At 48.4% G+C, this 10908-nt stretch overlaps 1 protein-coding gene across 1 annotated transcript; it reads left to right on the forward strand.

The window, feature by feature from the left end:
- The first annotated feature begins 664 nt into the window (after positions 1 to 664).
- Positions 665 to 2540, forward strand: LOC103073504 (macrophage-expressed gene 1 protein-like). The gene is made up of 3 exons (XM_007455821.1): positions 665 to 964; positions 1055 to 1934; positions 1999 to 2540. Exons 1-3 carry the CDS (start codon positions 665 to 667, stop codon positions 2538 to 2540), a joined length of 1722 nt encoding a protein of 573 aa, XP_007455883.1.
- The last annotated feature ends 8368 nt before the right edge of the window (positions 2541 to 10908 follow it).

Here is a 10908-nt window from a genome sequence, read left to right on the forward strand (position 1 = left end):
CTGTTTGTCAAGTGTGCTAAGCCCCCCTGAGAAGCTCTGCCCTGCCCATATGTCAGGGCTGTGGAACATTGGCACAGCCATACTTGATTTTTTTTTTTTTTTTTTTTGAGCTGCCCTGAACCTGCTCTAGTCCAGAAAGGGGCTCTTTTCTGTAATATCTGATGAAGGCCCACGAGGAAATCAGCCTGGAGTGAATGTGACCTCCTAGACACAGTGCCCACAGGTCAACTGGGGAAAGGCCCCGTTTTCCTGGGCTATTTCCTCACCGAGGCTGAACTTGACACTTGGAATAATAGGACCCTAACTGCGTCCAGTGGCCAAGAGAGAGTTGGAGACTGAAATACCAGGTATTCAACAGATGAGGTTGGATTTTCTTTGCAGACTTGAAATCAACAGGGCCTTCGGGCAATTAGCCACTCTAATTTACCCTTCCCTGGCCCAAAGCCTGGAATTAGTTTCACTCCCCTGGTGCTTCTGATAGGAGACCTGCTTGCTATTCTTTCCTCTGAAGACTTCAAGACCTGGGAGGGGCTTGAGTTGGGCTGAGTCACTGCCTTGAGGCTCCCTTAGCATCAGCTCCCAGGCTGAGAATTCCCCCTCTGCGACCCCAACCCTGGAGGAGCTAAGGCGCAGCAGGCTGCCCAGGCGAAGCTCTGCTCCAGCCATGGCCCTGTGCCTTGTGCCCTTGCTGGTCCTCCTCTTGGCCGGGTGCGGTGTGATGGGGGAACAGAGGGCGCCGGGCTTCCAAGGCTGCAGACAGACCCTGAATATGTCCGTGCTGGGGGCGCTGCCAGGAGGCGGCTGGGACAACCTGCGCAACGTCGAGCTGGGGCTGGTGCTCAGGAGAGACAATTCGCAGTGCCTCACCACCGAGGACGGCGAGTACCTCATCCCAGACCGCGTGCAGGTGGTCCCGCGGCGGGAGAGTATAGTGGAGACCCGCGCGGAGCTTATCGACCACTGGGTCAACTACAGTGACACCTGAGCCGCCTCCATCAACGCTGAGCTCTCCTTCCTCCCCAACCTCAATGGTAAGTTCTCCGTGGACTGCCAGAACGTCCGGAAGTACAGCCTGGAGTACCAGACGGTCACGACCAGGGTGCAGATCCGCCACAGCATCTACTCTGTGAGGGCCCCGGAGAACCCCAACTTCCAGCCCGACTTTCTGCGACATCTGCTGACCCTCAGCGACCACCTGGAGAACAACCAGACCCGGGAGGCCAAATACCTGGCAGAGATGCTTGTGCTTAGCTACGGCACGCACGTTCTCATCGACGTGGACGCCGGGGCTGCCTTGGTGCAGGAGTACCAGGTGAGGCGGGAGCTGGTGGACAGCGAAGCCCGAGACAAGATCAACATCACGTATGCCGCCTTGGCCTGGTTCTTCCATGCGGTCAACGCTGGGGACGGGGTTTCCTGGAAGGTGCAGAGCCGGCTTCTCCAGAACTACGGGCAGAACCCGGTGGCCTCCAAGATGCACAGCCACGGTGGCGTGCCCTTCTACCAGGACATCACCCTGCAGAAGTGGCAGGAGGGCACCGGCAACCGGCTGTTGGCCATCGGTAGGTCGGGCCCGCCCCTGCCGGTGCTGCTCCAGCTGGAGGCGCTGCCCGAGCTCCCAGAAGCCCGCGTGGCGGCCGCGCGTGCGCCGGGCCATCCACCGCTACTACGCAGTCAACACGCACCCCGGATTCTGGAAGCTTGGGGCTCCCGCCTTCGACCCCCAGGCCAATGTGGACGATGGTTCTTGCGGAGGCGCTGCCGCGCCAACTTCAGCTTCGGCGGTGTCTTCCAGGAATGCGAGGCCGTTTCCGGGCGGCATGCCGATCACCTCTGCCGGGCCTATCACATCCCGAACCCGCTCACCGGCAGCCTCTTGCCCGGCCAACTACACGGCCAGCTCCCGGAGCGGCGGGCTGAAGACGTGGAGCGAGGCCGGTCCTGAGTGCCGGCAGCACTGCCGAAGGTGCTGGCTCTTCTTCCGATGCTGCTCGACAGCGTGCGCCACCCATGAGCATCGGAATGCCGTGCGCCTGGCTGCCTCCTGGTGCGCGCCCTCGGGGGCCTCCCTGCCCGCCACTGCGGGCCTCATCTTTGGAGGCCTGTATAGCCCTGGCAACCCAAACCCGCTCACTGGGTCCCAGGCTTGCCCCTCCCACTTCTGCCCACTGACACTCTTTGGCGACCTCAAGGTCTGTGTCAGTAGCGACTCAGAGCTGGGTACAGCCCAGGCAGTCCCCTTTGGGGGTTTCTTCAGCTGCCAGGCGGGCAACCCCTTGGCTGGCCTTGTGAAGGGCCAGAGCCCTGGGCTCATGAAGGAGGTGTTCTACCAGGACAGCCTCACGGATTTCCCTATGAAATGCCCAGCAGGATACAGCCAACACCAGGCTTACCTCAGCCATGACTGCCAAAGCCTCTACTGCCTCAGGGCTGGGGCCCTCTTGGACCAGCAGCAGGCAGCTGTTCGGATGCCCCCATTTATTCCCCGACCCCGCCTTGCTCAACAGAAGCAGCACCCACAGGCTCTCTGTCCTGGTTGACTCCAGTGGTCAGCGGGTCTGGCTGAGGCTGCAAGGCTCTGACCACTGGCAGCAGACCAATATTAATGACCCATCCTTGTCAGCCAAGCTCTTGAGCCAGGCTGGCTTGGGACCCAGCGTTGGGGCCATTGTTGGCTCCTGGGTGGGTGCCACGGTGGCCTTGGTGGCTCTTCCTCTGGGGGTAAGCTGTGGCTTCGGGTTCTATAAGAAAGGGGGTTACAGGAGACTGCAGGAAGGCGTCCTGTCAGAGGAACAGAGGGCCTATGGGGCCACAGAAACCACTGAGAGCCCAGCTCAGTCTGAATGCATACAGAATGACAAGAATTCTGTCTAGACTTTTAACAAAACAGGACTGCTGCATCATTGCTAGTCAGAGCTCTAGCCCCTTCTGTTTCTTCTACTGCCTAGGTGAAAAGATGTAAGATACCTAATCATAGAACTGGCCCCACTTCCTGAAGGTGCCAGGACTAACCTGTACTTGCTCAAGCCCGCCTCCAAATCACCTATAGCCCAGGCTCAAGTCCTGTAGCAATCTCTCCCTAACGCCCTCTTTCTGAGAGGTGCCCCATTCTCCTTGGTGTGCTCCCATGTTGGGCGCCTCCCTTGTTGCAAGGAGCCAATAAACCCAACTTTGTTCAAATACAGGTCTGTTCCTGGTGTTCTCTGCTCGGGGGGTGGGCGAACAGGGGAGATAGAATCAGCATTGAGCCCAGGACATATTATGTAGCTTTGAAGTTAGAATTTTTTTTTTTTTGTAACTGTTATAAAATTCATTCTGTCCATTTGTTTTCCCAGAATCATTGCCTTGAACCCAAAAAGTTTCCTCTTGGGCTTGGTTTAACTCAGAGGGTCTTTTTGGTTTTTGTTTTCCAAATAGGACCTGACCTACTTGTGGATGATGAAATGAATTAAGTTGTAATCAGCACATTTTTTTTAATGACAGAAAACAGTACATTGCATGAAACAGCTATAATAATTATTTTGTGAAATAGGTTAATCACATAAAATTGCCCATATCCAATCTTTTTTTTTTTTTTTTTTTTTGGCCACGTCACACAGCTTGCGGGATCTTAGTTCCCCAACCAGGGATTGAACCCAGGCCCTCAGCAGTGAAAGCGCAGAATTGTAACCACTAACCACTGGAGTGCCAGGGAATTCCCTCCAATCATTTTTGATTCACCAAAAAATGTCAGTTTTCTATGGTTTATATGGGATCACAGTTTTATATGGGATCACAATGTAAGATGTGATACAGACTATCAAGATATGATCACAGTCAAAACACTGGAAAGTCAAGGGAAAACTCTTCCACTCTTCCATTTCATTCTATGTTCCATGAAACTTAGCTTTGGAAAACTAGAGTCCTCACCCCCAGTGGAAGAGTTTTCCCTTTGGAGGTCCTGTTTCTCTCAAGTACACCAGAGTACATTTTCATTCTTTAACCCAAGACTGCAGTCTCTTGGGACCAGTGTTCAGTTTTGCAGTGTTCCTAGAACACAAGCCTCATCGCAATTTAAGCCCAGAGTGTGGGTCAGTAGTTGTCACAAGGACAAACAGGGTGTCACATTAAACCCTAACCTTGGAACCACAGGGCATGCAGGACCTAGCCCAAATGGGCCCCTCATGTGTGAATTTTAGAGCCAATTCCAAAGGTACGTGGAGAGACCCTAGGGAGCCAGCAAGTGTGGCCTCACAGGGTTGACAAGACCCCGTTTCCATGACCTGAGTGACCTAAGTGAGTCATTTTTCTTCTTGGTGTTTCATCTACTCTGGCTACAAATTGGAATATATCAGGATATTGATGTGATAGTGCAAACTCTGAGTCCTGAGAGGAAGAGGCAGTTGAAATCCAAATAACTCTAGATGTTTGAGATCATTTCTCCTACTGGTCTGATACGGGCACATTGGAGCCGTCTGTGAGCTAAGAACTGACCGACTAGTGGCTCTCCTGAGCCTTCTCCAGACTTGTGGTCACTACCATTTGTAGAGACTTTTTCTGTTTTTCGCAGAACTTAAGTAGGTAAGTAGTTCTTATGCTATGGATGAGGAAATTGAGGCTTAGAGAGGTTGACTTGCCCACAGTCATGTGACAAATAATAAGAATAATAATAGCTAGTGCCTACTACAGATTTAGAATTCATTCTTTGCAAAGATTATTTCATTTAATTCTTTGCTGAGCACAGTAGTAAAGCTGTGGACTTGGTCTGGGTCAAATATGGGCCTCTGGAAATCCCTTGTGCCTCAGCTTGGTCCTCTATAAAATGGAGTTAGCATGTTAAATTCCTAGGTTACTTGAGAAGATTAAATGAGCTAATGGATGCAAAGCACCTTGGAACAGCCTGGCCTTTCTAAATTTGAAATTGATGACACTAACACTTTGGGATCTTATTTGCCACTGCTTTAAGAGTGGGATACCAGAATCAAATCTGACAAACTGGGCTCAAGTCCCAGCACAGCTGCTAACTAGCTCTGTGATTACAAGAAAATTGTCTCACCTCTCTGAGAACTAATCTCATCTATAAAATGGGGATAATCATAAGACTGATGTCATAAATTGTTGCAAGGATTAAATGAGACAATGCAAAGAAATCCCTTGGTACAGTGCCTCACATCTGGCATGTCACAGGGAGCTATCACAATGTGCGGACTGGGTACACAAAGTTGTATGATTGGGGCTCACAGTTGAGTGGGTAAGACACCCACAAAACATAAATTACCCATTGTAAAAATGTCATAGAGCTTCAAAGAAAGCATTATGGGAAAATGCATGAGGGTCGCAAATTCTAACTGGGAGGGTGCTGATAATGTTTCTGGCATGGGACGGGACTCTTGTCTCAGCCAGGCCCATTTTCAGATTTGCTCAATTCTGCTGGCCCAGGAGGATCCTTTCAACAGAAACCGAATGCCCATTTCTGATGGTCTCAGTTCACTTCCTGGAATAGCCCTCCAGGCTCTAAAAACTGAGCTCTCTGACTGATACGAGCAAGATGGGGATCAGGGCATAATAAAAGATTTTGATGTGGAATAAAGAAGAAAAGGGGCAAAATGAACCATCCTATAATAGGGTGGCTATGTAAGTGATCATCGAAATCTGGACCCTGTTGAGACCAAAAGGAGGCACTATAAATAATTATATAGGACATGTCAATCAAAAGATAAGTCGCTCCACTTTTATAGGTGACTGTTTGCCATTGGGCCCAGGCCCACTTTATCACCCTGATCTCCAGCTAGTCTCTCCCCATGATACATATTCCCTGTGCTGATTCCCACATCATGTCAATTCCTGGCTGATGAAATCTTTTTTTTTTTTTTTTTTTGCGGTAGGCGGGCCTCACTGTAGCGGCCTCTCCCGTTGCAGAGCACAGGCTCTGGACGCGCAGGCTCAGTGGCCATGGCTCATGGGCCCAGCCTGGGATCTTCCCCGACCCGGGAATGAACCTGCGTCCCCTGCATCGGCAGGCGGACTCTCAACCACTGCACCACCAGGGAAGCTCCTGGCTGATGAAATCTTGCTCATCAGTCAAGACTGGGTTCAAAGGTCACCTCCCTGAGAATACACAAGAATACATTTCTTTTCGCCCCCTCTCCCCCTACCCTCACATACTCCTTCAATTTCCCAGGAAGAATTTGTCTCTTACTCCTCCTAACCTCTTTAGCAGCATGTAACTACGAGCCTGTCACTTTGCATGAGTTCTCCTTCCAACCCGCTCACGAGCTCTTTGAGTGGGAGAAAAGGAAGGTGTTGTGTTCATTGCAGTTATTTCCAGAGCGCAGCATCAGGCAGAACACCTGGTAGCTGCTCTACAAGTTTGCTGAATGAAAGAAAACCAGAAGAGATCTTGGGAGGCCCCAGGTGATTAGACTCAGCTATCAAATCCTTTTAGTTTATCTGCCCTTCTGGGATTCTTAGCTGTATTATTTCATGATTGAACCAGTTTTTTTGTTGTTTTTCGTCTTGGGTTTTTTTGGGTTTTGGTTTTTTTCGGCTGCACCGCACAGCTTATGGGATTTTAGTTCCCCTGGGATCGAACCCGGGTCCTCGGCAATGAGATCGCAGAGTTCTAACCACTGGACCGCCAGGGAATTCTCATGAATAAACCAGTTTTAAGCCTCATTTTGCCCAGTCTAAGTGCTTGAATAAATACAAAGATAAATAAAACTCAGTTTTCACTGTCTCAAATATTCTAGGCAAGTAGACAAAAAGTAAAAATAAAAAGGACGGGAGAGGGAGAGGTGGTGGCATGCGGTAACCACCGAATCTCCAAGTTCCTTTTAGAGCTCTGAGTAACAGGGTGGACAGCCTGCTGAAATTCCATCCCAGCTGATGATAAAATGGGGACTGATGGACAACTTGCTGTCACGGAGCTGCTCCTTGGATATCACACAATGGCCCCTCCTGGAACAGGCTTCTCTTGAGCAACTGGGTTGTTGCGATCTTACAGACACTGCAAGTCATACAAAACAAAGAGACCTTTCTCCTTATTTTGACTTCCAGAGAGCCTAGAGCCAAATTTTGGCCCCTTCTTCAACATTCTTGTTGCTAAACTCAACCTTAGTCCCAATTTTTCTGTACTTATATTCCCTCTTGATTAACTCATTTTTCAAAATTTTGTAAGATATGCATTTACATAAAACATCGTGTATTATTTTTAAAAACTAAAGAAATGGATAACAGAACTGAGCAGTTGTGGAGGAAGATTCACGAGGGTGAACCTGGGAAACGTCTGAGCCCCAGTTTCCAAGCCCTCTCCTTATCCCAGTCGCAGTTTCACTACCTGTAGCTTTAGCCTTGGTCCAAATCATCCTGTGGTGATTGTTCTCTGTACTACACAGAGAGGGACTGTTGTAAAGCAGATCGACTCTGGTTATCTCAAGGAGTTCCTGAAAATTTGACAATGAAAATGAATTTTAAATTTAATTTTAAAACTATGTTGTTGTTTTTAAAACAGGTTGGAAGGGGACTTCCTAGGGGTCCAGTGGTTAAGACTCCGTGCTTCCACTGCAGGGGTCACAGATCCCTGGTCAGGGAACTGAGATCCTGCGTGCCGTGAGGCAGCTAATAAATAAATAAATAAAATAAAACAGGTTGGAGGTGCAAATAAAAGTGGCTGTGTGTTTGTTGTAAAAAGAATGTTGCAGCATTGAAAGGCTGGGAATCACTAAGTTATAGGCAAAAAAATCAGCAAGGTTGGGGGCTCAAAAATCAGACTGGGGTTCAAGGAATCTCTGCTGAGCTTCATGGTTTGGGGAGTCCAGGATGGGGAGAGCTCAGGAGGTAAGGAAGAAAGAAGGGTTTTCTGTTCTTTCACTTAAATCATTCATTTATTCATTCTTAAGGGGCTCCTAAGAAGGATGACCCTTTACTAAGTGGGGAAGATAAAAAAACACTGGAGGAGAAAACATAGGGGAAAAACCTCTGTGACTTGAGTTATAGGCAAAGATTTTTAGATATGATACCAAAAGCACCATTCATAAAAGAACAAATTAATAAATTGGACTTTGAAGGAAACCAGAAAGTCATCCCAAAGTATGCTCTTTGACATAAAAATGATTTTGAACTAAAGGCAATTAAGAAGCAGCAAATGCAGAAAAAGCTCCCCCTTTTCTGCCTAAAAGCGGGATATAAATTCTATTTTTACTAAGACAGACTCTTATCAGCCCAGAGAAGGCACCAGAGGAACCTGCAAACAAACTTTACTCCATTAATTTTCCTCCCACATATTTATCTTCCCATAGTTTCTCCCCCTTGGAAGCCTAAGCTTTCCTGTGTCGCGTCATTTCTCTACAAATTTATTATTCTTGTTGACGATGCTACATAAATTGGAATTCTAAGCCACCATTTTGAGTTACTTTTGGTTCAGTTTTCTCCTGAGTGATGTACACTGTATGCTTTTTTAAAAAAATATTTATTTATTTATTTAATTTATTTATTTGGTTGTGCTGGGTCTTAGTTGCAGCAGGCGGGCTCCTTAGTTGCGCATGCAAACTCTTAGTTGCAGCATGCGTGTGGGATCTAGTTCCCTGGTCGAACCCAGGCCCCCTGCATTGGGAGTGGGGAGTCTTAACTACTGTGCCAGCAGGGAAGTCCCCACTGCATACTTTAGTAAACTGTTGTTTTTCCCTTTTTGTAAAGAGTCTCAGCTGAAAATCTAAGGTGGGTAGCGGTAAAGTTTTGCCTCCCTTGCAACTTCCTCAAAGTTAAAAACTGGGCTGAGAGGAGAACGACCCAAAGCTCTGAAGCATAAAATTCATACAGATCTGGGGTCAGCAAACGTGGCCAAAGCCTGGGACCTGTTTTTGTAAATAAAGTTTTATTGGAACACAGCCACACATTTGTTTACGTGCTGTCTATAACTGTTTCCATGCTGCAGTGGCAGAGTTGAATAGTTGCAACAGAGACCTCATAACACAAAAGTATAAAATACTTACTATCTGGTCCTTAAGAAATAGTTTGTTAACCCTTCATATAAAGCACAGACTGTCCAATGGATGCCAAGATGTACTGATCCCTTCAACACTACGGTAACTAATTGGGGACTGCGGTTGCCAGATTTACAGTCCTTATCATGGTCCACTTTCCTCCATCCTAGAGCACCCTTCTCCTAGAACCCAGATCCTCTCCAGGTTAGCAACATTATCATTTCTGTCAAAAAGGTTGGGAAACATCAATATCAACAGTGATCATTCTACTACACACCACCTTCCATTCCCTTCATCACTATATCTACCTGCCTCCCTCCTCTCATTCAGGTAACCTTTGATGAGCATCTACATTATGCCAGGGAAAACACAGCCCCTGGCTTCAAGGAGCCCACACTCCAGCAGAAGAGAGACATAGACATAAATAACCAATATGCAGTGTACTAAGTCGTATAATAGCTATGTAAAGAAAACATGTGACTTGTATATTCAAATACCTCAATTTGAATCCCAGCTCTGCCAATTCCCAGCTCTGCAACTTTGGGTGAGTCACTTAACCTTTCTGAACTTCAGTTCTCTTATCTGTAAAGTAGAAATGATTATAACCTTGAGTGTGATGGGTTGTTGTGAGGATTAAATGAGCTGCTTTGTGCAGAGCACCTAGTTCAGTGTCAGAGCTCAATATTATTATTATCAGCAGCAGTGGTCGTCATAGTAATCAGTAGTAGAAGCAACGGTGATAGTAGATGATGTACCAGGTGCAAGTCACAGCAAAGACGAGAGGGCAGGGATACAGGTGTATAGATCAGGGATGTTTTCACAAAGAAAGTGATATGTGATCTGGATCCTGAAGCAAGAACAGGAGTTAGTCACGTGGAAAGGGAGGTAGGGGCACAGATAGAATAAAAGGAATAAAATGAAACACTTTAGAGATGCAAATTTTCCCAAGACAGGAGATGTAGAATGGGGTGATTTCCTGATATGCCTTAAGTCTAGTAAAGCTGTAGTGACCATCAGAATCAGATCTGCACCTGGATTTGGACAAGAGAACGCTTTCAGTTCCCATTACGACTAAGGCAGAAGAATTGACCTGACTTTGGTGATTTTTATTTTTCCTTTCCTTCCTTCTTGTCAAGGTTTCTTTTATGCTGACTTTAAGAGGGTCATCGATCTAAAACCTTGAATGGTTCCTCACTACCTATAGAATAATCCAGATTCTTTAGCATGGGGTTCAAGACCCTTATTGTTGAGTCCTAACGTTCCCAACCAGCTTCAATTTCAGTCACTCACCTCCCAACCCCTTCCTCCATGCTGCCCATGCTCCGCATTCAACATATGTGAAGACCAGGCTTGCAACCTCCTGTTACCCCCAATATGTGTTCCGCCTCCTGTGTTTCCTGCCTAATCCATTCACTCTCCTTCTGGCTGGGAGGGGGTGTTTTGGGGGTTCCTCCCTCTTTCTAGGGCTCACTATCCTTCTTCCCATCTCCCCATTCCAAACCTCTGTCATGATCTTCAGAGATTTTCTCTTTCGTCCACTCCCACTGTCAGTTTTAATTCAGGTTTTCCATCATCTAGATAATATTTTGCTTCTAGTCTCACCCCCACAAACCTATCTGTGCATAGCGGCTTGAGTGCCCATTTTTAAAATGTCAACCCCAGGGCTTCCCTGGTGGCGCAGCGGTTGAGAGTCCGCCTGCCGATGCGGGGGGCGCGGGGTCGTGGCCCGGGCTGGGAGGATCCCGCGTGCCGCGGCGCGGCCGGGCCCGTGAGCCGTGGCCGCTGGGCCTCCTGCCGATGCGGGGGACGCGGGTTCGTGCCCCGGTCTGGGAAGATCCCACGTGCCGCGGAGCGGCTGGGCTCGTGAGCCACAGCCGCTGGGCCTGCGTGTCCGGAGCCTGTGCTCCGCAACGGGAGAGGCCGCAACGGTGAGAGGCCCGCGTACCGC

Source organism: Lipotes vexillifer, unplaced genomic scaffold, assembly GCF_000442215.2.
Source record: "Lipotes vexillifer unplaced genomic scaffold, Lipotes_vexillifer_v1.1 scaffold977, whole genome shotgun sequence".
NCBI lineage: Eukaryota > Metazoa > Chordata > Mammalia > Artiodactyla > Lipotidae > Lipotes > Lipotes vexillifer.